At 50.6% G+C, this 25,920-nt stretch overlaps 1 protein-coding gene across 2 annotated transcripts; it reads left to right on the top strand.

The window, feature by feature from the left end:
* Window positions 1–2,394: 2,394 nt before the first annotated feature.
* Alox5ap (arachidonate 5-lipoxygenase activating protein) lies at window positions 2,395–25,901 on the top strand. 2 transcript variants are annotated; one of them, XM_006979609.4, is made up of 5 exons: window positions 2,399–2,598; window positions 9,407–9,506; window positions 18,263–18,333; window positions 23,288–23,369; window positions 25,429–25,901. In XM_006979609.4, the coding sequence occupies exons 1-5, from the start codon at window positions 2,433–2,435 to the stop codon at window positions 25,589–25,591; spliced, it is 582 nt and encodes a 193-aa protein (XP_006979671.4). In that variant the 5' UTR covers window positions 2,399–2,432; the 3' UTR covers window positions 25,592–25,901. The 2 variants fall into 2 exon arrangements, with proteins under 2 accessions (XP_076417533.1, XP_006979671.4); XM_076561418.1 differs by lacking the exon at window positions 18,263–18,333 and having other exon boundaries at window positions 2,395–2,598.
* The last annotated feature ends 19 nt before the right edge of the window (window positions 25,902–25,920 follow it).

Genomic DNA, 25,920 nt, shown 5'->3' with positions numbered 1-25,920 from the left:
ATGTATTAGGGCTGACCACTTGGTATTGGATGACCAATTGGGGGGCTCATCCCTAGGGAAGACTTAATTCTCCCATGCTCAGTGGTCATTAACTGCTTGCATTCATCTGTGGGTGGGGTCTTGTGAGATTTACCTCAGGCCTGTTGACATGTCAACTGGTGTCATCGTTCAGTTCTTGTTTGGGTGACCATATTGTTTTGATTTCAAAGGTCCAGCTTCCCTGTCATAGAGGACACAGTCTCCCCCATGCACTTCCTGTCACAGTGGGAACTGGACTCTTCTCATTAAGCTGGAAATAAATCCGGGGAAGCCAGTCTAGGTGTTTGACAGTCCTCTTCCGGGCGTTCTCCTGGGGGGCTGTCTGGTAATCCTGTTTCTGACTCTTTTTTTTTTAATGGGGTTTTTAATTTTATTTATTTATGTATTTTTTGTTTTTAGGTATGAGTACTCTGCATGCCAGAGAGAGCTTCAGATCCCATTACAGATGGTTGTGAGCCACCATGTGGGTGCTGGGAATTGAACTCAGGACCTTTGGAAGAGCAGCCAGTGCTCCTCACCTCTGAGCCACCTCTCCAGCCCTGTTTCTGACTCTTGATGTATTCTTTGGTTAGTTTTAATCTGTAATTGAATGTATAAATTCCTATTATTCATTTCCTTTTTTTATGGTGTGTGTGTGTGTGTGTGTGTGTGTGTGTGTGTGTGTGTGTGTAGAGATCAGAGGTAAACCTTGGCTGTAGCTCCTCCAAATGAAGTCATCACTTTATTTTTTGAGACACAGCCTTTCCCTGCCTGGAACTCACTATGACGCGAGTCCCGTGGACTCGCCTGTCTCTCTTCCCCTAGCGTGGGGTTATAAGTGTTCTACCACACTCGACTTGTGTGGTGCTGGGGATTGAAGGCAGGTCCTGACGCTTGCGTAGTTAATTCTTTACCAATGAAGCCAGCTCCAAGCCCCACAGTTTTCTTTTATTGCAGGAAATGAGCCACCAGCTGTCTTGTTATCATTCGTTCATTCATTCATTCACCATCCCTCCGTTCGTCCCAGCCTACGTGGCTGCTATGCTGCATCCTATAATATGTCACATGGCGTTGCCCACTAGGAATTCAAAGGACAAAGGGCGCACTCAGGACACAGGTCTTTTGGTGCTGTATTCCCTTCATTTTATTTTTTAAAAACTCATTCCCCCCCTTTTTTTCCCAAGACAGGGTTTCTCTGTGTAGCTTTGGTGCCTGTCCTGGAACTCGGTAGACCAGGCTGGCCTCGAACTCACAGAGATCCTCCTGCCTCTGCCTCCCGAGTGCTGGGATTAAAGGCGTGCGCCGCCGCCCCCTGGCCCCCTTTTTCTTTCTTTTTGACAATGCAGGAAATGGTGGTGGCTCCTGGAGCCTCATGCTGGTCGGGGTCCGGAATTCCTGCTGAGTGCTCCCAGGGAGGCTGCCCAAGACAAGCAATATTGAGAATGTGCCACACACTTGCTTTTCCCCCAGACTCTGCTATTCCTGGAAGGCAACACGGAACCATAGTCCGGCCACTTTGTGGAATAATAATTAGAAAAGAAAGAATGAAAAAAGAAAGGAGGCGGAGGAGCAAGGGGAGGAGGGAGGAGCAAGAGGAGGAGGGGGGAGCAAGAGGAGGAGGGGGAGGAGCAAGAGGAGGAGGGGAGACAGAGGAGGGGGAGGAGAGGAAGGGGGGGAACAAGAGGAGGAGGGGGAGGAGCAAGAGGAGGAGGGGGAGGAGCAAGAGGAGGAGGGGGGAGCAAGAGGAAGAGGGGGGAGGAGCAAGAGGAGGAGGGGAGACAGAGGAGGGGGAGGAGCAAGAGGAGGAGGGGGAGGAGCAAGAGGAGGAGGGGGAGGAGCAAGAGGAGGAGGGGGAACAAGAGGAAGAGGGAGGAGCAAGAGGAGGAGGGGGAGGAGCAAGAGGAGGAGGGGAGAAGCAAGAGGAGGAGGGGAGGAGCAAGAGGAGGAGGGGGAGGAGCAAGAGGAGGAGGGGGAACAAGAGGAGGAGGGGGAACAAGAGGAGGAGGGGGAACAAGAGGAGGAGGGGGAACAAGAGGAGGAGGGGGAACAAGAGGAGGAGGGGGAACAAGAGGAGGAGGGGGAACAAGAGGAGGAGGGGGAGAGAGCAAGAGGAGGAGGGGGAACAAGAGGAGGAGGGGGAACAAGAGGAGGAGGGGAGGAGCAAGAGGAGGAGGGGGAGGAGCAAGAGGAGGAGGGGGAACAAGAGGAGGAGGGGGAACAAGAGGAGGAGGGGGAACAAGAGGAGGAGGGGGAGGAGCAAGAGGAGGAGGGGGAACAAGAGGAGGAGGGGAGGAGCAAGAGGAGGAGGGGGAGGAGCAAGAGGAGGAGGGGGAGGAGCAAGAGGAGGAGGGGAGACAGAGGAGGGGGAGGAGCAGCAGCTGTGAGTGACTGTGCTGGGACCTTTGGAAACTCTGATGGTGAAAGGCAGAGCCAGGCTGGCACTTCCCCTTTCTGCACAGTGCAGCGGAGGCGCTGGGGCCAGACTTGTCTCTGGAGAGCCTGAAGCCAGGATGGATCAAGAGACTGTGGGCAATGTTGTGCTCTTGGTCATTGTCACCCTCATCAGCGTGGTCCAGAACGGTAAGGGGAGCCCTCCCCCAGGGAGAACGGCGTTGTGCGTCAGGCACACCCAGTTCTGTGTGCGCATGGACTCCACATCTCTACTTCTCCGGACTTGAGTGTGTAGGGGTGGGGGCCTCTCTATGTGAGTTTGGGTTTTCCTCCTCCTGGACCTTCTTTTGCTTGAGTGGTGATGACCGGTCATGTTTCCGGAGGAAAGACAGCAACCTGGCCCAAGTGTCTGCAGTTGGTGTATGGATATGGAGGGGTGGAAGGCACGGGATATGTGTTCATTCGGATGTCGGCTGAATCGACTAATCTGCAGGGCAACCGCGATCACCTGTCATCTGTGTGTGTGTGGGCGTTGATTTGAGAGCTATAAACGGAAAAGCACTTATTATTTTACTTCTGAACTTAAAAAAGTTCTTTTGGAGAAACATTCAAAAACATACTGTGTGTATGTGTGTGACTGGGGCTAGAACTCAGGGCCTTGTATATTCTAAGTAAGCAGGTAAGTTCTCTACCATTTATCCACACCCCGGATGCTTGGTGTACAGCTTTACACACACACACACACACACACACACACACACACACACACACACACAAATCTATGTATGTGTGTATATATGTATGTATATGTATATCATCTGTCTTTCTGTCTATCTCTCATCTATCATCTGTCTATCTGGGGAAACAGTCCTGTTTCTTAGCATTGCTATTAACCACATTAAAAGCTAAAGAACTGACAGGAAGGACACAGATCTGTGAAGGGCAGAGCTGTCACCAAAGTTCTGCTTTGGGCCTTTTTCAGGCTGATTTTTTTTTTGGGGGGGGGGTTAAGGATACCAGTGGCTTTGTGGTTTACGGTTTATTAAGAGAAAATGGGAGTGTCATCACCATAGGCAGCAGCCAAGGCTTCCTGGTAACTGCTCATGGTTATGCATTGTCACACTTGGGGATGTGGAGCACTGAGCCACCTTGGGATGCTCTAATATTTGTCCTCGTCTTGAGTGGGGAGATGCTGGCACAGAGCAAGGGCCCCGCTCGGCACACCATGCGCATGCTTTCTATATGCAGCAACAGTGTGGAGCGGCCGGACACCATACGCATGCTTTCTATATGCAGCAACAGCCAGACCCAGACTACTTCATGCTGCATCACGCTTGACCAACTTGCCACTCGGAGAGGGAACAAGTAGCTTATTTAGGCCACTACTTCCTCAAACGGCTGCTGCCTCATGCAGACTCTCTTGGCTCGGGAAACTGACAGGGAGGAGGAGTAAGTGGCCGACCCACACCCACCCATGGTAGACCTTGCTTGGCGCTAGGCGGTGTCCAGGGGCCTGGTGATAGGGCAGTAAGCAAGGCTGCCTTCCAGGGACAGTGACAGCAGGACTCCTCCAGTCTCATGAAGACAGCTGTGTGGGGGCAGGACAGCGCTTCTCAGCCCCGGGTAGGGGTCCCCTCTATCCCTGTCCTCTGTACCTGACACTGTGTCTTACGAGCATCAGGCTGGCGACTGTGTCCTCTCTTCTGCCAACGCAGCTGGAACTGGGCTCAACAGGAAGTTCAAGTTCACTTTCCCCATCGGGAAAGCTGCCAGGCTCCTGGTTAGACTGGAGACCCCTGCGTGGAGACACCACTGCTCCCCCCACCCCACCCCGCCCTCCTCCCCGTCCCCCGAGGAGCCCGGTAGAACAAGGTGGAGACAGAGCATCACGCCGATGTTGGCACCCAGCCATTCCACCCGTGCTCAGGGAAGGGAGAGGCCGCTGCCTTGAACACCGATGCCACACTGTGGCTTGGGATGAGCTCTGCTCTCCTGTGAGGGAGGAGCCTGGGCGACCAGGTGAGACTGAAAGCCATCTGCGAGGGCCTTCTGTAACTGCTGGAGATGCCTGTTGGGGACAAGAGTTCTTTAAATAACTTCAGACACAGTACTGGTGCTGACCTGTACCCGTGAGCACAGGCCAACGCTAAGTCCTAAGTTCAGGCTCTCTTTGCAAGTCTAATGAACTCTGGGCTTCATCTATAAACCTGTGAGAGAGCTAAAAAGATATGCAAACAACCCACGCTTTTCGTCCCCCACGCCAAAACACCGTAGGGAAAACTTCCTGTTAGTCAAAAATGTTTTCCATGTTACCGAGTATTGAACACTGTCTTGTGGGCCACATAAGGATGTGCAGTGGCCGGCTCCACTTCCTCAGTGACCCCGAGAGCCTGGTTTTCGGAGGATGGGCAGTGCCCAGCCTGCCTGGTGTGATTTCCTCCTCTGCCTTCAAACACTTTAGTCATCAAGACGTTTGAACTTGAGGCGCTCTTCCAGTTTGAGCCGGCAGAATGCCGATGGCGAGGCCAGGCTGAGCTGGGAAACCCAGTCGGGAATCATCAAAGCCCAGCTGCTTTCCCAGCACGCCTGTGGAGGAGCCTCTGCCCCTCCCGCCAAGGGGCCAACAGCTCTGTCACCAGGCGAATCTGGAAAAACCATGCAGATAGTCTCTAACTTGCTGTCCTGGCCAGTTTTAGGTCAATTCCACACAAGCTGGGGTCATCGGAGAGGAGGGAGCCTCCACTGAGAAGATGCCTCATAAGACCGGGCTGTCGGCAAGCCTGTAGGGCATTTTCTTAATTAGTGATCGATGGGAAAGGGCTCAGCCCATTGGTGGTGCCACCCCTGGGCTGGTGGTCCTGGGTTCTATAAGAAAGCAGGCTGAGCAAGCCACAAAGAGCAAGCCAGTAAGCAGTGCCCCTCCATGGCCTCTGCATCAGTTCTTGTTTCCAGGCTCCTGCCCTGTTTGAGTTCCGGTCCTGACTCCTTTGATGATGAGCAGTGATGTGGAAGCGTAAGCTGAATAAACCCTTTCCTCCCCAGGCTGCTTTTTGGTTATGGTGTTTCAGCGCAGTGACAGAAGCCCTAACTAGGACACTTACTATGGTTTCACTCGTGACTTTTCAGTTTTATCAAGGTAAAAGAAGGCTGCCTACAGAACCATTCCACCTTTCACTTTTAGCAGGACATACAGTGGGTTATGTGAAAGTATTGCAAAATAAGCTTTCTGTTAGATACTGGAAGTATCCCGAGCACATTTAAGATGGTCCAGGCTGAGCTGGAGCCCTGAGCAGGTTAGGTGTATTAAATGTAGTTGTGACTTAAAATATTTCTTACTTAGGGTGGATTTATTGGGAAAGCAACTCCATCAAAGCAGAGGAGCATCTATTTGGGAAAAATGATCCAGGAGCCCCGGGGAAGAGGGTGGGTGAAGGAGGTCTGTCCTGGACACGGGGACAGCGAACACAGGACTCCTAGAAGGCAGGAGCGCTGTTCCCACAGCCCACGGAGTGATGAGGAAAAGTGGGAGGAGTTAGCCTCCTCTCCCCCTCCACCATGAGCCGCCTTCTCCCTCCCTGGGTTCTTTCTGCCATGAAGACCACAGAGGAGTGGTTCTCAACCTGTGGGTCACAACCCCGCAGAGGGGGTCGCATATCAGCTATCCTGCACCTAGCCTAGGACATTTACATTACTATTCATAACAGTGGCAAAAATACTGTTAGGAAGTAGCAATGAAGGAATTTTATGGTTGGGGGTCAGCACAGCAGGAGAAAGTGCATTAAAGGGTCACAGCGTCAGGGAGGTCGAGGACCACGGCCATAGAACAGCTCCTGGTAACGCCGGCTACAGTAAAACAGCCTCACATAAAATACTTTTCCGTGGACCCGTGGCTGTTAACTCTGCTGGCTCCTATTCACGTGGTAGTGAACTGGAATCTCAGGATCCTTTTTATGTGACCCCAAGAACCTTATCTGAGTCCTCTCAGTCCCCGCTCCCCATTCCTCATCTGGGAAGTGCAGTAGGGTGAGAACTGCTGGGGTGGATGTTGAGGGTGTTGTAAATGATGCTTCAGGAGTTGTCGGGATCCCCTTGGCGGTGAGTTCTGAGGAACTGTTTGCGGCCATCTGTGGGTGTTGGCCTCTCATTTGCTTGCTGGTTCTGGTTTAACATTAACAAGCCAGGAAAGGGGGCACTAGCGGCCTTTGCCTACGTGGCTTCTGGAATTTGCGGGAGGATCCCAGGGGCTTAGGGAGAGTGGCGAGGAGTAAGGAAGACGAAGGAAGGAGAGGGTGGCATCCACAGATACTGGACTGAGGAAGACGTGCCCAAGGCGGGCGCGTGGGGAGGCAGGGTTTGCAGGTGTCGTGAGGTGACGTGAAAAGGAGATCCCGGGAGGGAAAGGAGTGAGGACAGTGAGGACGAATCGGACGTGAGGAGGGCGGGGGGCTTGGGCCGCACAGCAGAGAGATGGCTTCTTCTCGGGGGGGGGGGGGGGGGGAAGGGAGGCTTTGCTTTTCTGAGTGCAGACGAGGCGAACAGCGACACGTAGCTAAGTCCCGCTCTTGACTGAGGCGCTAGCCTTTGAGTTCCATGACACCAGTCTCAACTCTGTTCAGAGGCAAGAGAAGCCATCTTGAGTCCTGGAAAGGAGACACCTAATTTTCTGTTATGTTTTCTGCTAGTAGAGACATTCAGAACAGACAGACTTATATAATAATAAGAGTAAGTATAAGTATAATAGTTCAGTATCTATTATACTTATGTGATAGCAAGAGGTGAGGCTCGACTGGGCTGGAATTCAGCAGTCCTGAGGCTGAGCCCCCCTGAGCTGTGATCCCCCATCTTCAGAGCAGAACACCCCCTCTTCCGAGAGTTCACAAAGATTCAATGAGGGGATGCTTACAGTGTGGTGAGCTCTCTTCTAGACAAGCTAGTCCTTTGGATGTGCTCAAAATGGGCATGTTCCTACAGAAGAGTGTTAATTTGTGTTTATGTCAAAAAAAAAAAAGCCATGAAAGGCTGCATTTGGTGCATCTGGTAAGGCGCCCTTCTCATAATTTTTGGAAGAGACGAATAGGAAATGGGTAAAGAAGGAAACCAATCACACGCTCCACTTTCCACTCCTAGATAGGAGTATGGGAAGAAGACAGGAGAGGGAGAAGCAGCCTTTATTCTGCACCATCTGCGGCCAAGCCCTCTGGATCCTCTCTCTTTCCTCACTACAGCCATGGCCAGCTCTTTAGTTCTTCCCACTTGGATCTGCCTTCTCTAAGCATCTGACGCACTTCAGACAAAGCAGCTTTTGGTTCTGCAGTTGCTGTGTAAGGCCGTAAGACGCTCCTTGTTCTCAGCACGTAGCTCTCACCAGGACCCGGCAGCTTCTCTAAACCCAATGCACAGCTCTAGACACTCAGCTTCCTTGAGTCTTGGCTCAGGTGCTGCCTTCTTCTCGAGCTTGGGCCTCCCTCTGGGAATCCTGTGCTGTACACGTTTGTGGCCTCAGGCTGGCCTCAAACTTACTGTATAACTGAGGATGACCCTGAACCCCTAAAGTCCCTGCTTTTACCTCCTGAGTGCTAGGATTAGAGGTGTCTGCCACCATGCTCGGTATTATGTGATGCCAGGGATCAACCTCAGGGCTTTGGCAAACCCTCGACTGACCCGAAACTACAACTCCAGTCTCTCTCTCTCTCTCTCTCTCTCTCTCTCTCTCTCTCTCTCTCTCTCTCTCTCTCTCTCTTTCTCTCTCCTCCCCCCCCCCTTGCTGGAGTAGAACCCAGAGACTTTCAGGTGCTGGGCAAGAGCTCTTCCACTGGGCCACACCCCAGCTGCCTCCATCTCCTTTGTCTCTAGCTTTATACACCACACATTTGTATTCTAGAGGTTTTATTTACTGGCTACCTGTCTCCCCTTTTTGCTATTGTCAATAAAACATGAGCTCATTGGGCCAAGGACCTCAGTCTATTTTGTTTTCAGATTCAAGCTAAACGTCTGGTTCATAGTAATAGACAACAGATAAATCTTTAAAATAAATAACCATTCACTGGAGATGGCTGAGCTGTTAAGAGCACTGGCTGCTATTGTAGAGGACTCTAGTTCAACTCCCAGAACCCACATAGTGGCTCACAACCATCTATAACACCAGGTTCGGGGATCTGATGCCCTCTTCTGGTCTCCATGGGCACTGCATGCATGTGGTACATATACATGCATGCAAGGGAAGAACCCACATACATAAAAAATTAGAGTAATCTATATAATTGGAAAATTGTCCTTTATAAAATAATCATTCTTAGCCTCCTTTGCAGTTCTGCTGGGTCCTGATTCCCAGCTCAGTCCATCTCCAGTCCTGAGCTGGACCTGCTGAAGCACACACACACACACACACACACACACAGTTCTTGTCCTAGCTGGACCTGTTGAACCACACACACACACACACACACACACACACACACACACACACACACACACACACAGCTCTTGTCCTGAGCTGGCCCTGCTGAGGCACACACACACATAGTTCTAGCCTTTGCATAAGCTTCTCCACTCAAGCACAAGTGATTCCTGTTGCCTCCCCTGCTCCCTGCAGCCATTGGCAAATTCCTGCCCCGTCTTCAGATTTTATCTTAGGTATCGTTTTCTCTAGCTATCCTGTGACACAACCAATAAATTAAGCTAGTGGGTTTGACCCTTCTGAGCCATTCTGTGGAGTCATTGCTGCTTTTCTCGGTTGTCAATAGTTTTCAACTGTGAGTTTCTTAAGGCAAGGCTGTGTGTGCCTCGCTCGCTGCCTCGTCCCAACACCAAATGCATCGATGTCGGAACCGATGCTGAGTACATTCTCGCTCAGTGACATTTATGGTGGTGGGGGACATGGAGGCCTTGTTTGGACACCAAATCCAGGAAGCATGCTTGTGTTTTAGGAAAACAGTTAGGGAGCAGCCTCCCGAATGTGCCTGATTGTGAACCTCACCCAAATCTTTCCCTCCGGCAGCGTTCTTCGCCCACAAGGTGGAGCATGAAAGCAAGACGCAGAACGGGAGGAGCTTCCAGAGGACCGGGACTCTTGCCTTTGAGCGGGTCTACACTGCCAAGTGAGTTCCAACTCTGCTGCTGCTAATAGCAGGACATGGGCATGAAGGGATGAGACTGTCCTCCAGGGCACATCTGCCTCTGCTAACCTTCAGAGTGCTCAGGAGGCAGGCTTCTGGGAAGGCTGGACTTCACTTGGAAGGCTTCTGGATGCCCTTCCTCATCCGGGAGATCACAAGCCTTAGAGGAAGGAAGTGGGCCAGGGGAGGGAGGAAGGGGCTCTGTGATCCAGAAACACCCAGGGACCAGTTTCCTGTGGGCGTTGAAGCTCTTCATCGCAAGCCAGCTGCGATCCACAGCAGCTCTGAAAGCGCCTCCCTCATACCACCCTGGCCTTGTCCGGCGGCAGTCTGGAGGTGACATCAGTGAGTTTTATAACACAGGGTCCCCTTGAGTAACCAAAATGAGAACAGAAAGATGGAAGCTCTGAGTAATATATTCCCCTGCCCTCTTGCCTTGAGTTTTGAATAGAAAAGCTGTTGGCAGACACCTGAATGGCCTTGGAAAGAGGTCTGTGGGGTTCTGTTGGGCTCACAACCCTGAGATGACATTACTCAAACATGATCTTCCTTTATGCAGAATGTATTTAACCAGGGGTCAGCCGGGCACGCTGGCGGCCAGAAGGGCAGCTTCCCTGCTTTGATGCAGGGCTACTTTGAGAGAGGGTGTCAGTTCCAACCCTAGGGGTGACTTTGGTTCTTCCAAGGGAAAGTCACGGCCATCCAACAGTAGGATCAAAGCCAGGGACTCTCTGGGAAGGTCAGGAGGCTCTGTAAGGGGCCCCTGCCAGACCTGTGTGAGCCACTTGGTGGGGGCTCCCATTCAGCTGTCATTGGCTTCTTGTGAATTAAACTGATTCCGGGGGCGAGGATAGGATGGACCTCAGGAATGAATGCATCTTCCCTCTCGTAGATACCATTCACTCTTTCTGTGAGGTATAGGGTGTGTGCAATCCCAGGGAGGGTCTTCTCCATTGGTATTTCCCAGCCCTGGCTCCCTTTGCCCCTAAGCTTCTAAATTGGTGCATGCCTTGTCTGGAGCACTCACAGTTACTTCAGGTGTCCCCACAGAGCACTCCGAGATGCTCGATTTCCATCCCACAGCAGACACTCCCGCCAGCTGAAGGAAATCCTTTACTGAAGTACCCACAGGGAGATTTCTTTGTTAGCATTTAGACCTTGGCTTTGTTAATCCTCAGTGTCAATCAATGTAAGGCTTTAAAAGACGTGGCTTAAAAGGCATTACAGACCCATTTGAAGAAGAGCAGAGAGAATCTATAGGTTGGCATCAATGTTTCTGCACCATTTTCTGTGGAGATAACACAAAGGGGCCCTCAGAAATGTCATGTGTGCAAGAGATGTAAAGGTATATCTCTGATCAGGGGTGGAGACAAAATTGTTGAAAGAAAACCACAATTTCTAGCAGTGGGGGTGAGCAGTGTCCTTCTGCCCTGATAATTACTTTCTCACAGTGACACTGAGTTTTTACAGACGCCTCAATCCTCCAGTGAGAAGCCGCAGTGGACTGACCCGCACGTTCTTAGAAGTTAAGTTCCCACCATGCTGGCAATGCACAGGGAATGAAGCGTCCTGGGCAATCTGGAGTCTTTCTTTTTTTGACACACAGTCTCACTGTGTAGCCAAGGCTAGCCTCAAACGTGTGGTCCTTCTGCCTGTGCCCTGCCCAGTATTGGGATTCCAGGCGTGTGCCACCATGCTGGGTCTCACCTCTGCCGCTTCCCCCTGCTTGATGAATAGCTTTGTTTTCTATGAGCCTGGTGCCGCTGGCCTCCAAGTTGCACCAGTACCCGAGGCTGGTGGTTGAGCCGCATGATGGGGGGAGAGTGCCTTAGAAACCCTGTGATTGTGTGGAGGTTCCAAAGATAAGAACCTGTGCGAGGCAGCGAGTATCGGGTGATCGTTGTGTGTGGGGACCCAACCATGAAGACACTGCCGTCTGGTTTTCAAAGTCCCTGTCTTTACCACTCAGCCCTCGTGAGAGGTGGAGGAGAAGGAGCAGACGGGAAGTTGTGTGGAGTGGTAGGAAGTTAAGCCCCGGGGAGAGAACTTTCTCTAAGATAGAAGTTGCTCAGACACTGTTGCGGTTCTGTTACAAAGACCACTTCCTCCCTTGGCCAACAAGCATGCGTGCATGCACATGCAGATTGCATAAGGGGCTGAAGCTCTGTACAGCAGGATCCTGGCAAGGCCCAGGCGTGCCCTGGCTGTTTGCCTGTGCGGGTGACCCCCAGGAAGGTGCTGAGGGGGAATAGAAAGCCACACCAGCAGTCTCCTCTCCAGGCCTCCCTCCCCAAAAAACAAAGCACCAAGAAGAGGTAGAAGAAGAAAAGAGGATGTCTTTAAAGAGTCACTTATTTTTACGTGTTGAATGTCTGGCCTGCACGTATGTATGTGCACCTTGTGTGTGCAGTGACCATGGAGACCAGGAGAGGGCACCAGATCACTGGAACTGGAGTTACAAATGGTTATAAGCTTCATGTGGGTGCTGGGAATCAAACCTAGGTCCTTTGCAAGAGTAGCCAGTGCTCTTAACCTCTGAGCCATCTCTCTATCCCAAGAGCATGCATTTAATCTTGCTATTTAAAATTTAGGATGTGAAGCTGTATCTGTTGTTAATACACAGAATGACATTAGTACACTATACATACATACATGCATAAATACACACATATCTATACATACAGCACACTACACTATAAGCTATATATAATTTATATGCAAATATATCTGTCCATAAGCTGTAAGACCCAGTTGTTTTTTTTTTTCTTTTTGAGACAGGGTTTCTCTGTGTATCCCTGGCTGTCCTAGAACTCACTCTGTAGACCATGCTGGCCTCGAAGTCACAGAGATCCCCCTGCCTCTGCCTCCCAACTGCTGGGATTAAAGGTGTGCTCCACCACCATCCTGATAAGACCCAGATTTTTGTTGATGAGTGTAGGATCATGAATATTTCGAGATCTTGGCTACCAAGGAAATAACCTGAAAGGCAATGATATTTACTGATGGACATAGAAGCCCAAGGCATGTTATTTGAGCATGAGCTGTGACTGTTGAGATATAGATAGACTGAGAGTCTGGGACAGTGGATGATCACATGACCCAGCCAACATCAGTAGAGTCCATCAGGTGAAATCCCTTGACGGACGGCTGTCGGACCACGGGGGCAGTGCTGAGCCAGAGCTTTCTGGATAAAATGAGCTGGACCTTGGCTCTTTCATGTGTGCAGGATGCAGATCAACGCGCTGGTCTTGGAGCATCAGCACAGCTAGTGAGTTTGTGTTCAAGTTTGACTTTGGGAGGAAGATCCTAGTTAGCTGACTGTGGGTTCTTCCTGGGGAGTGAGTGCAGGTAAGCATAGCTGTGGCGTGACATGGCTGTCCAGAGATGTGTAATTTCCTGAAATGTGTTCTAAGCTTCCACGTCCATGAGTCATTAACAAACGAAACAACAAAGAACAAAGTCCTGGCGATGCCCAAGAAGCTCCAGAGGACAGTCTAGTTCACCAAGAGAGGGGTGGCGTAATTAACCACAGAGATTCCCCTTTCTGCTCACTTTTTGTCAGAATACATTCGGAGAAATGTCACGATACTCCAGCATCTCTTGGTGTCCACTGTGGGCTCATTTTTTTTTTCAAGCAGTGTATAGTGATTTAAAGTCACCGAGGCTACAGGAGCCTGACTGGGGTCGATAGTGTGATTAGCTCTTATTCATGGTACTTCCTTTTTTCAACGTAATCCAAACAAACTAACAGAATTCTAAAGGGTTTCTCTATTGTATTTCCAGAGGTGGGAAAAAAAAAAGGAAAGAAAAGATAGCCCAGGGCCTCTCCATAAAACAGTCAGATTGTGGGGCTTCAGCTTTCCAGCATGGCGATTCATTGCAAGACCAGCTGAGCGGGCTCTGCTTAGACCTGCATGAGGGTCAAGATGGGATTACCAGTTCTGTTCTGAGAAAGAAAAGATACAAAGCTCCTCAAAAGGAAAAGAAATGCAGTAGTACTATGTGGGGTGGAGGGGTTCATTCAGATGTACCGACTCTCCACAGAACGGAGCGTGTTTCATTAGGAAGAAGGTAACTGGAATACAGGCAGGAACAGTGGAAGCCTGCTGAAGTCACTGGACAGTTCTCGCTAAGCTACAGACTTCCGGGTAGCTGGGGATCCTCGCCTTTTCATCACCGAGCCAAAGTGACTACTTCATGGGCTGTGGAGACGGCTCAGGCAGCGAGGGCTTGCTCTGCAGACATGGGGACCAGAGTTCGAGCCTCAGCAACCCTGTGAGAGAACAAAGGAAAGAAGAGGGAACTGGGTGGAGGGGTACAAGCTTGTAGCCCAGCTCTGGGGATGCAGAGACAGGCAGGTCTCAGTGCTGGGGAGGCAGAGACAGGCAGATCCCAGCTTTGGGGAGACAGAGACAGGCAGGTCCCAGCTCTGGGGAGGCAGAGACAGGCAGGTCCCAGCTCTGGGGAGGCAGAGACAGGCAGGTCCCAGCTCTGGGGAGGCAGAGACAGGCAGGTCCCAGCTCTGGGGAGGCAGAGACAGGCAGATTTCAGGGCCTCATGGGCCAGCCTAATCCACAAGCTCCAGACTCAATGAGAGAGCCAGGCCACCAACCTCTGTGCTCCACACACACAGGTGCTCACATGCACATGTGCACACATGCACACCAGCCTGCACATCCCCTCCCAAACCACTACTTCAAAACAGACAAAATATGAGGATCGGACTGAAGCAGAGAGAAATCCTTGTTACTAATCGTCAAGCCAGCTGGCACTGTATGCTGGTAACCAGGTGGAGGAGTTTACCCTGCCTTCCCTGAGCTGGGGGACGGCTCTCCGTCTCTCAACCCTGAGGCTGTGGTGTTGTGACTCTACTGATAAGTGGGCATAGGAATACCACTGCCACCCCAGGGCTGCTGCAGTTTAATGTGGACCCACCTGTTGAGTAAGGTCAGGAACTGCAAACAGTGTGAGAACCTCCTGCCCTTTGGAATTCTGGGTTCACCAGACCCGTGGAATGTATGGGTGCAGATCACCACCCCATGAGACCAGCAGGTTCTGCCTTGTGTGCTGTGCCTAGTCTGAAGCTGTCTCCAGGAGAGGAGGCATGGGTCTGTCACCTCTGACATTCACAAACTTCTCTAGTGAAAGGCTCCTTTGACTATCGAGGGACATAAAGGTCCTCGTGGCTGGGAAAGGACAACCCGACATCTCTAGGCTCTCTTTACTACATGGATCAAGGGTGTTTGATTAATCCAGATGTATTATCCAGCTGTGCTGGTTAATTTTTTTTGTCAACTTGACACAAGCTAGAGTCCTCTGGGAAGAGGAACCCCAAATAAGAAAATGCCTCCATCATATTGACCTGTAGGCAAGTCTGTGGGGACATTTTCTTAATCCATGATGGATGTGGGAGGCTTGGCCCACTGTGAGCTGTACCACCCCTAGGCAGGTGGCCTTGGGTAGTATAAGAAAGCAGCGCCCAGTGGCGGTGGCGCCTTTAATCCCAGCACTCAGGAGAGGCAGGCGGATGTCTGTGAGTTCAAGGCCAGCCTGGTCTACAGAGTGAGATTCAGGACAGGCGCAAAGCTATACAGAGAAAAACCAAAAAAAAAAAAAAAAAAAAAAAAAAAAAAAAAAAAAAAAAAAAAAAGCAGGCTGAGGGGGGCTAGAGAGATGGCTCAGTGGTTAAGAGCACTGACTGCTCTTCTGGAGGACCAGGGTTCAATTCCCAGCACTCACATGGCAGCTAACAACTGTCTGTAACTTCGAGATCCGACACCCTGACACACATGCAGACAAAACAACAATGCACATAAAAGAAAGATAAATTATTTTTTAAAAAAGAATGAAAGCAGGCTGAACAAGCCATGGGTAACAAGCCCGTAAGCAGCTCTCTTCCATGGTCTCGGCTTCAGTTCCGGCCTCCAGGTCCTCTCCCTGACTTCCCTTCATGGACTATAAGCTGTAAGGTGAAAAAATAAAGCCCTTTTATCCCGAGCTGATTTTGGTTATGATGTTGTATCCCAGCCATAGAAAGCAAAAGCAAGCCAAGGTTTTTGCTACTATAACAAAACAGCTGTCTCGGGCTGGTTTTGAAGAACCGAGGTTTGTTGGGATCGTGGTTCTGGAGGTTCAAGTACATGATCAGCTGGCCCGATAGGGTTGGGTTAATGGTGGGGGAAGCATAGCTTGGATCGCAGTGGAAAGGTGTTAGTCTGAGGGGTCATAGTTTAAGCCAGAGAAAGAGGGGAGGAGGGCGGGAGGGAGAGTGGTGAGGGTGAGAGAGGAGAGAGTGTCCCGCAAACCCTTTGAGGGCACATCTTCAGTGACGGCCATAGGCCCGTCTCCCGGAGGTCTTTAGCACTGCATTCTTGGGACCGGTGTGCAGTGTATGTCGATATGTAGTGTATGTAATATATGGGGGACTGCACCCATACTCAAACGAGAACAGCAGATCTGAGTGGCTCTGAGGCATGAGACCCTAGCCAGAAGCAGCCTGAACATCGAATTTTGGCTTTTACCTGCGTAGCTTAAACCCTGCCGACCCATGGCCCCAAACTGCACCATGCATGGAACCACCTGGAAGGCTGGCTAAGGCATGGGTGGCTGAGCACCTTGCCCAGTTTCCAGTGCCACACGCCTAAGCTGGGACGTGCACTTGTGGATCTAAGACGTCCTCAGTTGCCTCGTTTACATAGTGAAAGAGTTCCGGGGTTTGGAGACCAACAGGCTGCGTGTGAGGACTTCTGGGATGGGGCCCACATGAGTACCTCTGCATTACACCCCCAACTTAGAACCTCAGAGGGCAGAGTTACTGCTGCGCTCTTCATTTTGTGGGTGAGGGCATGGAACCCAGAGAGGCAGCTCATGCCAAAGCTGGTTAAAGTCCCGCCAAGGACTGCGTCCCAGTCAGCTGTTCTTTCCAGTCTCCTGTGGCTCCCTGAATAATACCTCTCCTTCCCTTGTTCCAGTGGTTTTCCATATTCATTGCAGTTCTTTGGTTGTTGTTTGTTTTTTGAGACAGGGTTTCTCTGTGTAACAGCCCTGGCTGTCCTGGAACTCACTCTGTAGACCAGGCTGGCCTTGAACTGACAGAGATCTTTAATCCCAGAGAATGCTGGGAATAAAGGGGTGTGCCACCACCACCCGGCTGCATGTATTTTTTAAATCCTAGTTTAGGGTCTATAAGCTGTACCCAAGAACACTTACTGTTTACATTGTGAAAAAGTTCCAGGGTTTGGATACAAACAGGCTGGGTGTGAATTCTGGCCTTCTTCAGCCCCCACTCCTGAGCTGGGAAACCCTAGAGAGTTAATCAGCTGCTCTAGGCATTTGGTTTCTCCTCTGAATATGGCTGTAGTTATGGTAGGCAGAATAATGGCCCCTAACACACCCTATTCCTACGAGGCTGTCATTTCATTATATGGAGAAATGCAGGTTGGTTTTGGGGAAAAAAAATCTTTCCTGGCTCATGTAAGTCAGGCGTGTGTGTGTGTGTGTGTGTGTGTGTGTGTGTGTGTGTGTGTGTGTGTTCAGGTGCCCAAAGATGCCAGAAGAGGATGTTGCATCCCTCCCTTGGAGCTGGAGTTACAAGTGGCTGTGAGCCAATGGAGATAAATGCTGGCATCTAAAGTTGGGTTCCCTGGAAGAGCATCAAGAGCTCTTAGTAACCGTGCCTTCTCTCCAGACCTATAAATAGAACCTTTTAAATGAGGAGACAGGCTTTACATGAAGAAAGGCTCATTGGTCGTCCTTGGCTTTGAGATTGGCCGGGGCCATGAGCCAATGAATACTGGAGTATCCTCAGAGTCTGAAGAGTCAAGGCAGTAGCCGCCCCCTCCCCCCTCCAACCCCCTTGAGCTTCAGAGGGAATGCAAACCTGTCCACCCCTGAGCTACAGCTCAGGGAGATTCATTTCGAACTCTGCCCTCGGGAACCGTAACAAAATGAATCTGTGGCGTTTTAAGCCACTGAGTTGGTGGCCAAGTGTAACAATCGCTAAAGCGAACCCCGAGTCATCTGGTGCAGTCCCAGGAACGTGGGACGCTTACAAGGGAGAGGACGGATGGCAGACGACAGCACAGTGCCCGGCGTGGAGCGGCAGCATTCCCGGGGACTCTGGAAGCCCTCCTGCATCGGATTTTGTGAATGGACCTTGGTTTCTTTCTTTCTTTTTTTTTTTTTTCCGAGACAGTTTCTCTGTGTAGCTTTGCGCCTTTCCTGGAACTCACTTTGGAGACCAGGCTGGCCTCGAACTCACCGAGATCCGCTGGCCTCTGCCTCCCGAGTGCTGGGATTAAAGGCGTGCCCCACCACCGTCCAGCGGACCTTGGTTTCTTTAACGCTTTGAGGATCTGTTTTTCCACTGGCCTGCTGCTCCCCATGGGACACAGTTTCCCTTGGTTGGGCATTTTCCCCTCTGCCACACCTTGTGGTCTGCGTTGCTCACTTGTTTCTCCAAGAAGTGCACGGGCACCACCCACCACAGGAGCTCTGCCAAAGAAGCGCCCTCTGATCCGCTTCACCTAGGAGCCGAGTTAATGAACTCCGAGCGCGCTTCCTTGTTCCCACTATCTGTGGGATGTGCTGCTGGCTGCTCCCTCAGGGTAGGCGGCAGACAAGAGAGGGGCCTGTGACCCCTGCACAACGGTGATTATGAACTGGGGTCTTCAGGTAATTTTCAGGCCACACTGTAGTCACGTGTTTTCTGCTTTCTTTCTGCCCTGTTTGCCCTGCAGCCAGAACTGCGTCGATGCATACCCCACTTTCCTTGTGGTACTCTGGACTGCCGGACTACTTTGCAGCCAAGGTAACCGTGACTTCTCTTTGTGAGTTCTCTTTCTATAATGTGCAGCTCTCGGGGGTTCAGAGGGCAGGCATTTTGTTGAATAGCCTTGACTGGACCAACAGCTCTCATCCAGGTTGCCCTGGAGAGATGAGAAGCCCTGGGGAGGTTGTGTTCCGGGCATGCTCAGTGCAGGCGCAGTGTGGCGTGGTCATGCATCGTTAATGCTTGCTCCCTGGTGGCTGGTTGAGAGCGCTTCGCTGACAAGGGTGGTTTAAGGCAAAATGTGACTCGGAATCTGCAAGCAGTGTTAGCTCAGATACAAGGGCATTGTAAATGAGAGCGCCAGAGGGCTGGCTCTATTTGGGGACTGCCGCCGCTGGCTCTTGGGTTAATAAGCTCGCAGCACTCTGGCCCTTCCTCGGGCATGCATCTACAGAGCACGGGCTGGGCTCCAGCCGAACCTGGGTGATCAGCTGCACACAGTCTTGATTTCAACGATTCTGAAGGACGGATGGATTCCCAGAGGTGCTCTGCAATTAAATGGAAACCAGAATCATATGCTCTTGGCTCTCTTTGGAGATGGAGCACCAGAAAGCCTTGGCCGAGACCTGCATTTGTCTGGTGGCGGCTCAGTGTGATTGGAGCCGCTTCAGTGGTCCGGCAGGGCCCATACAGAAAGGCCAGAGCGATCATTTGACAAACCACTGGATTATTATCATTTTCTACTGCTCTATAAAGTATGCCCAGTGGATGTTAGTTTCCCCGCGACCCTTGAGGACACTTGGGTTCAGGGTTCGTCAACTGGTGAACGCATGGGCAGGATTAGAGCCTGCCCGGCTCTTTCAGTTCCGACTTCTGGAGTTTCTCTAAGCATTCTTTCTTTTACTGGACTGATTTATATTGTAAATACCCTTGGAACATTTATTGTATGCCAACTTTGTCCTGACTGTAGGAAGGTTAATAATACACAAAAGGACAGTTACAAAGTAGGTGGATGGGGGCTGGAGGGAGGGGCCTCAGTGATGAAGAGCACTTGCTGCTCATGGAGAGGACCAGAGTTCAGTTCCCAGCTCCCACTCTAGGCAGCTCACAACTGCCTGTGACTCTGGCTCTAGGGGGCTCTGATGCCCTCTTCTGACCTCCAGGGGTACTACACACACACACACACACACACACACACACACACACACACGCGCGCGCTCCCCCATATACATATAATTAAAACAACAATAAAATTAATCCTATTAAAAATTAAGAAGATAAGTAGATAGATGGATATGTTACTGCCAACAGGGAGACTTACTCCCACGAGCATTAGAAACCACTGAAGAGATGCCACATAGTCTCCTTTAGCGCCTTGAAGGCTCTCAGTAGCTCGTCATTTATTTTCCATTTTCTATCCTGAGTGAGATTATAAAAATGTATCTGGCATTATTTGAAAAATCAAGTCAAAGAAAATCCATATGAAGAGTTGTGAGTTTTGTTGGGTCTGAATGATGCTAGGTAAATCTGTTGTTGCCTCTCCAGCTAGGTGAATACAAAGGGAGTCTGAGAGTATTTCAGAGCCCTGGAAATATGTGTCTCTGTCAAAACAAACATCCACATCGCCAGGGCTCAAATGCACCAGTAAGCTACAGTTGATTATTGTCATTTTTTTTTATGAATGCAGAGATTATATAAGCTGTTCAGCTGAAAGAAACCCCAGAGACTATTCTGTTCCAGACCTCTCACTTTAGAGACTATCCCAAGATCTGGACAGACAAGTGGCTTATTTAATTTCATAATTTTAGAACCTAGGTTTGTACCTGCTTTGTGGTTCACATGGCTTGAGTTCCCCTTGAAAGGTCTCTGCTATTACCTGCATAAGGCAGGGGATAGGAATCCTTTCCACACCTGTTGCCCATCAGTTTATGTCCGGTTAAATTTCAACTGAAAGAGAAATAGGCCAATGAAAGTCAGAACAGAGATGTCCAAATGGGAAAACTTTATGCAATGCAAATCATTAATCATGACATAATTAATTGTGGCAATCTTGTGACTTTTAGGAATTAGGACAGACTTCAAAGTTTATTTTTTCTTCCCCCTCCTTTATTTCTAGATGGTTTAAAAAAATGGTTAATTTTATTTTAAATTCTGTGTCTGTGTGTCTGTGTATGGGTTTATGCACATGACTGCAGTTGCCTCTGGAGGCCAGAAGAGGGTGTCAGATCCCCTAGAACTGGAGTTACAGATGGATGGGAGCCCCTGGCTTGTGTGCTGGGAATCAAACCCTGGTCTTGGAAGTGCAGCAAGGCTCTTAACCATTGGCTCATCTCTCCAGCCTCTCTCTCTACAGGTTCTCCCCTACTCCCAAGAGACAGGGTTTCTCTTTGTAGCCTTAGCTGTCCTGGAACTCACTCTGTAGATCAGGCTGGCATCAAACACAGAGACCCGCCTGCCTCTGCCTCCCAAGTGCTGGGATTAAAGGTGAGCACCACCACTGCCGAGCTTCTTTCTGGATTCTTGACATGTATCCTAGGCTGGCCTTGAACTCCCCTCAGTCTCCCGAGTGATGGGATTACAGGTGTAAGCCACCATTCCCAGTGTGGGTTTTCTGGGCTTTTCTCAACCTATGTCTCCTTACTGTAAAATAAGACCATTATCCATTCACTCATGTTAAAGTCCTCATGATGATGAAGGGAAACGGTGTCCATGAAGCCCACAGCAGCTTCAACACAGAACACTCGAGCTTTGTATCTATTGAGAACTTTGCTATTTCTGGCTCACACACAAAGGATTATTTTTTTTTTCCTGTTGAGAAAGGATTTATTTCAGCACACAATTCTAAGTTACACTCCTTTACAGTAGAGAGGTCACAGAGCTCGAGGGAGCTGGTCACGTAGCATCTGTACTCAGGAACAGAGAGCAGGGATGAAGGGATGCATGGATGCTCAGTGTGCTTCCTCCACTTATATCCAGTCTGAGGTATCCTGCCTAGGGAATGGTTCTGCCCAAAGTTAAGATGGATCCTCCCGCATCATCTAATATCATCAAAATGACTAGGCCTGCCCAGAGGCTCACCCCCAAGGCAATTCTAAATTCTGAGAGGGAACAACACCAACCACAAAGGAGAAAATATGTATCCTGGCAAGTCTATCAAAAAAAGTGTTACTTTTGCGGGGCTGGAGAGATGATTCAGCAGTTAAGAGCACGTGCTGCTCTTGCAGAGGACCCGGGTTCAATTCCCAGCACCCGCATGACAGCTCACAGTCAGCTGTAACTCCAGTTCCATGGGCTCTCTCTCCCTTCCTGGCCCCTGTGGGTACTGCATGCAGATGGTGAATATACACACATGAAGGCAAAATACTCATACACGTAAAATAAAAATGAATATTAAAAAAACTTTAAAAAAATGTTTCTTCTGTGTGGTTCAAATTAACAATGGGAACTCCATAAATGTTACCCATGCTGCTGATGGCAGTGATACGGATTTGAAATCAGAAAGACCTGGATGATACACAGTAGGAGAGCTGTGACCAACCTCTGTCCACACACAGTAGGAGAGCTGTGACCAGCCTCTGTCCACACACAGTAGGAGAGCAGTGACCAACCTCTGTCCACACACAGTAGGAGAGCTGTGACCAGACTCTGTCCACACACAGTAGGAGAGCTGTGACCAGCCTCTGTCCACACACAGTAGGAGAGCAGTGACCAACCTCTGTCCACACACAGTAGGAGAGCTGTGACCAGCCTCTGTCCACACACAGTAGGAGAGCTGTGACCAGCCTCTGTCCACGCACAGTAGGAGAGCTGTGACCAGCCTCTGTCCACACACAGTAGGAGAGCTGTGACCAGCCTCTGTCCACACACAGTAGGAGAGCTGTGACCAGACTCTGTCCACACACAATAGGAGAGCTGTGACCAGACTCTGTCCACACACAGTAGGAGAGCTGTGACCAGCCTCTGTCCACACACAGTAGGAGAGCTGTGACCAGCCTCTGTCCACACACAGGACCAGTTAAGCATCTGTTCTAGATCATCCTACTCATAGGGAGCTGGTGTTTTCAGCTCCCAACCCTAAATTTAGGATTTTATGGGGGTGACTGGAGTGCTGTCTGCAGTTTCCCCAGATGTTGGAATGCAAAGAAAGCTTCCCTAGAGGCCAGAAACCCCAGGTGCACAGGGACCAGTCTCAGAAGTGGGGCTTTGGTTCCCGCCATGGCCCCTTCCCCGCCTTCCTTCCCAGCTGATGGCCTCACACAAGACCCTCTGGCTGCCCAAGTCCTGCTTCTCATATCTAGGGATAGACATGTTATTCACATCAGATGATTCTTAAGCAGGTACTCTGGGTAGCATGCCACAGAGCTGGTCAAGGTAATCTATTATCCCAGTACTTGCCCTCCACCCAGCACTTCGCTTTTATTTGAAGTGTTTGCCTGCTGGTTGCTTTTTGTCAGCTTGACACAAATCTAGATATGTCTGGGAAGAGGGAACTTCACCGAGAAAATGCCTCCATAAGATTGATCTATAGGCAAGTCTGTGGAGAAGTATCTCGGTTAGCGATTGATGGAGGAGGGTCCATGCCATATGGGTGGTACCCCCACCTACCCAGGCAGGTGGTCCTGGGGTGTATAAGAAAGTAGGCTGACAAGCCATGAGGAGTAAGCCAGTGAGTATTGGTCCTCCGTGGCCAAAGGGTCAGCTCCTGCCTCCAGGTTCCTGCCTTGAGTTTCTGCCCCAACTTCCTTGGATGATGGATCCTGATGTGGAGCTGGAAGCTGAAATGAACCCTTTCTCCTCCAAGTTGCGTTTGGTTGTAATGTTTTGACACAGCAACAGAAACCCAAACGGAGACTGTGCAAGCCTCCGCTTTCAGAACCCAGGGTCTCTGATGGGTTTTGTGATCAAACGCTAATCGCTTAACCACTGTTACTGTTGTGTGAAAAACATTTCGGGAGACTGAAACGGATACATGTGTTTTCGTTTCTCTACTTAGTTCCTGCTGCCTTCGCCGGACTGATGTATCTGCTTGTGAGGCAAAAGTACTTCGTGGGCTATCTGGGCGAGAGAACTCAGAGGTAGGTCTCAGGGTGCTGAAGAACTTGATTTGATGAATGCTTTCCCAGTAGGAGGGTGATCCTGCCCAGGAACACCCCGACTGCCTCTGAGCGCTCAATAGGATCTCCTTGGATGAAGGGAGGACAGGCTAGGACCCCCCTCCCCGAACTTCAAGGGCTTTGAAAATAAAACTGGGGAGTTGCCTAGTTTTCCCATTAAACTTTTCCTCCGTGTAGCCTTGGCTCACAGGGGTGTTTTAGCATGCTGGGCTGTACATTGCTTGCAACCGCATACCAGCTGTTCTCTGTGGTGGAATCTGGGGCAGCAGTGACTTTTCAGGTCTGATTTCTCTGGCCTCTTGTGAATTAAACATCTCAGCGTCTGTCAAGAGAAATGAGACCTAAAGCCTGCGCCTTACCACAGCTTCCCTTGAGTAATAAATAGATCCGGGGACCCACAGGGCCATCGAGAATACAAGATTTAGTAATACTCAAGTCCGAGGCTACAAATGAGTTCATTGCACTGTCTACAGATGAGCCCTACCCAGCCCTCCTTCCTTGGACTATGACACTCCCAACCCCTGACTACCTGACTGGACTCCTGCAAGTTGCCTTGACACCATAGGTACTGATGGTGTGCGCACACACACCATCAGTCAGTCAATGCTAAAGAATTCCGAGAGAGAGGGACCTAGTGACCTACATCTCCTGATAGCACCCCACTCCCCCAAAAGCCCATCCAGCTGTGAACTGATGAGGTTGGTACCCTCGCGATCCAATGATTTGTTCATAATGCCACCAACTGGAGACCCTTCAACACGTGGGCCTTTAGTGACATTTTCTACCCAAGCAGAAAGAGCCAGCCGGTTGAGCGTCTCAGCTTCCGTTGTCTGTGAGCTGCTGGGGAACTTGTTGGAATGCGGGGTCTGGGTCCTGGTTTCCGAAGGACCCGGGAGTGTCAGTTCCCCACACGCTCCCCGTAGATGCCGATGCTCTTAGTCCAAGGGGGACAGGGTAGGCAGGAGGTTGGCACCCAACTGCTGAGCAACTTTCGAACACTTGCTATGAGAGTCGAGAGTCTCTGGGGTTCCTCTCAACTGCATAAAGTTCTGGTATAGAAAACAGTGGACGCTGGCTTTGGCTCCCTCGGGTGACAGCTTGAAGCCGCCTGTGGCCGCGGGAGAACGCCTGTCCTGCCCAGTGGGCTCTGCTCGGCCCTTAGTGCTGATTGTCCCGTGCCCTCGGCTGGTTCTTTACCGACAATCTTAACAAACCATTTCATGGCCCTTTCCAGACAGGTCAGCTCCACTCCGATGGGCCCCAGCCCAGCAAGCCAGGCTCTTGCAGAGGGACAGAGAACGTGGGTAGCCTTGGCTTGCCGCTGGACAGTCACTTCTCATGAGGAATTGCCTCCCACCCCTGGCAGTTTAGAAAGGAGAGACAAGGAGGGGATAGGGCTAAGGGGGAGGGGGAGGGCCGAGTGGGGGAGGGGAGAGTGAAATCTTTCTTTTCTCTCAGTCCTCGGGAATGTAGGAGCGGTTTCCATCACTGGGTGCTTATCTCTCCTTAGTGCAAACCTCATTTCTTCCCTGGCAGCCTCAGGAGGGTAGGCTGAAGCGCCTTCACTGGCTTATTTAAACTTTCTCTCCGGCGCAAACTCCATTACACCCGGCGTCTAGCAGGAGCTTTATGGACACTCTTGACAGGGACCACCCTGCAGAGGCGCTTAATGAGTCCACGGTGCTCCCAAGCCTCAGTCAGATTGTCTGACCGCTGTCACCAAGGGGCTGGAGTTAAGGACACTAAGAGGACTCAGGGAAGCCAGTGCCCCTGAGCCCTAACGATGACAGGCCTTTGATGACAGCCTCAGAAGGCGGGCTCCCTCACCTGGCTCTGGAGCATGCTCAGTGGTGGATAGCAAAGGCACTTCGCCATTGCTATGAAGGAAGAGGGTACATGGAACATTGCTGAGTAAACGAGTTAGACTTTGAACCCCGTGTGTGTAAGCGGCAGCCTTTTGGGGGTGAACTGGGTGTCATTTGTCTGTGCCTAACTGCCCCCCCCTTCCCTTCTGCTGCAGCACCCCTGGCTACATATTCGGCAAGCGGATCATCTTGTTCCTGTTCCTCATGTCCCTTGCCGGAGTACTCAACCATTACCTCATCTTCTTCTTCGGAAGTGACTTCGAGAACTACATAAGAACTGTAACCACAACCATCTCGCCTCTGCTTCTCATCCCCTGATTGCTGGATGCAGAGGGGGGCAATCACCTGATCGATAGAGAGGCATTATAACTCAGCCCCGTGACGGTCTCTGCTCCTCCTCAGCTGGAAATGCTGTAAATCCAGCGGCCCTCTGGGTCCCACAGCGTCAGCTAACCTTGCTTTTCCAGGAAGAAAATAATGTTGTGTCAGCTCTGCCCCTTGAGTGTGGCAGTGGCCCAGGATTTATCGTCTCACTCATTCCTGCACCTCTCCTGGCTTATCTTGCTCTCTGAAGGTGTCTTGTGACCAGGCATGTGTTTTCCTAAAATAAAGTAAAGACATAGACAGACTTTTGGCTGATGGCTCAG

The sequence above is a fragment of the Peromyscus maniculatus genome, chromosome 23 (genome assembly GCF_049852395.1).
Source record: "Peromyscus maniculatus bairdii isolate BWxNUB_F1_BW_parent chromosome 23, HU_Pman_BW_mat_3.1, whole genome shotgun sequence".
In the NCBI taxonomy this organism is placed as follows: Eukaryota; Metazoa; Chordata; class Mammalia; order Rodentia; family Cricetidae; genus Peromyscus; species Peromyscus maniculatus.
Note: the sequence above shows the minus strand (reverse complement) of the source record. Positions and strands in the feature narration are given on the sequence as shown.

Bases quoted from the DNA above. Each gene is read 5' to 3' on its own strand.
- Alox5ap (XM_006979609.4), top strand. From the start codon at position 2,433: ATGGTGAAAGGCAGAGCCAGGCTGGCACTTCCCCTTTCTGCACAGTGC. The intron at 2,599-9,406 runs GTAAGGGGAGCC...TCCCTCCGGCAG, and splicing joins CATCAGCGTGGTCCAGAACG to CGTTCTTCGCCCACAAGGTG. The intron at 9,507-18,262 runs GTGAGTTCCAAC...TTTGCCCTGCAG, and splicing joins GAGCGGGTCTACACTGCCAA to CCAGAACTGCGTCGATGCAT.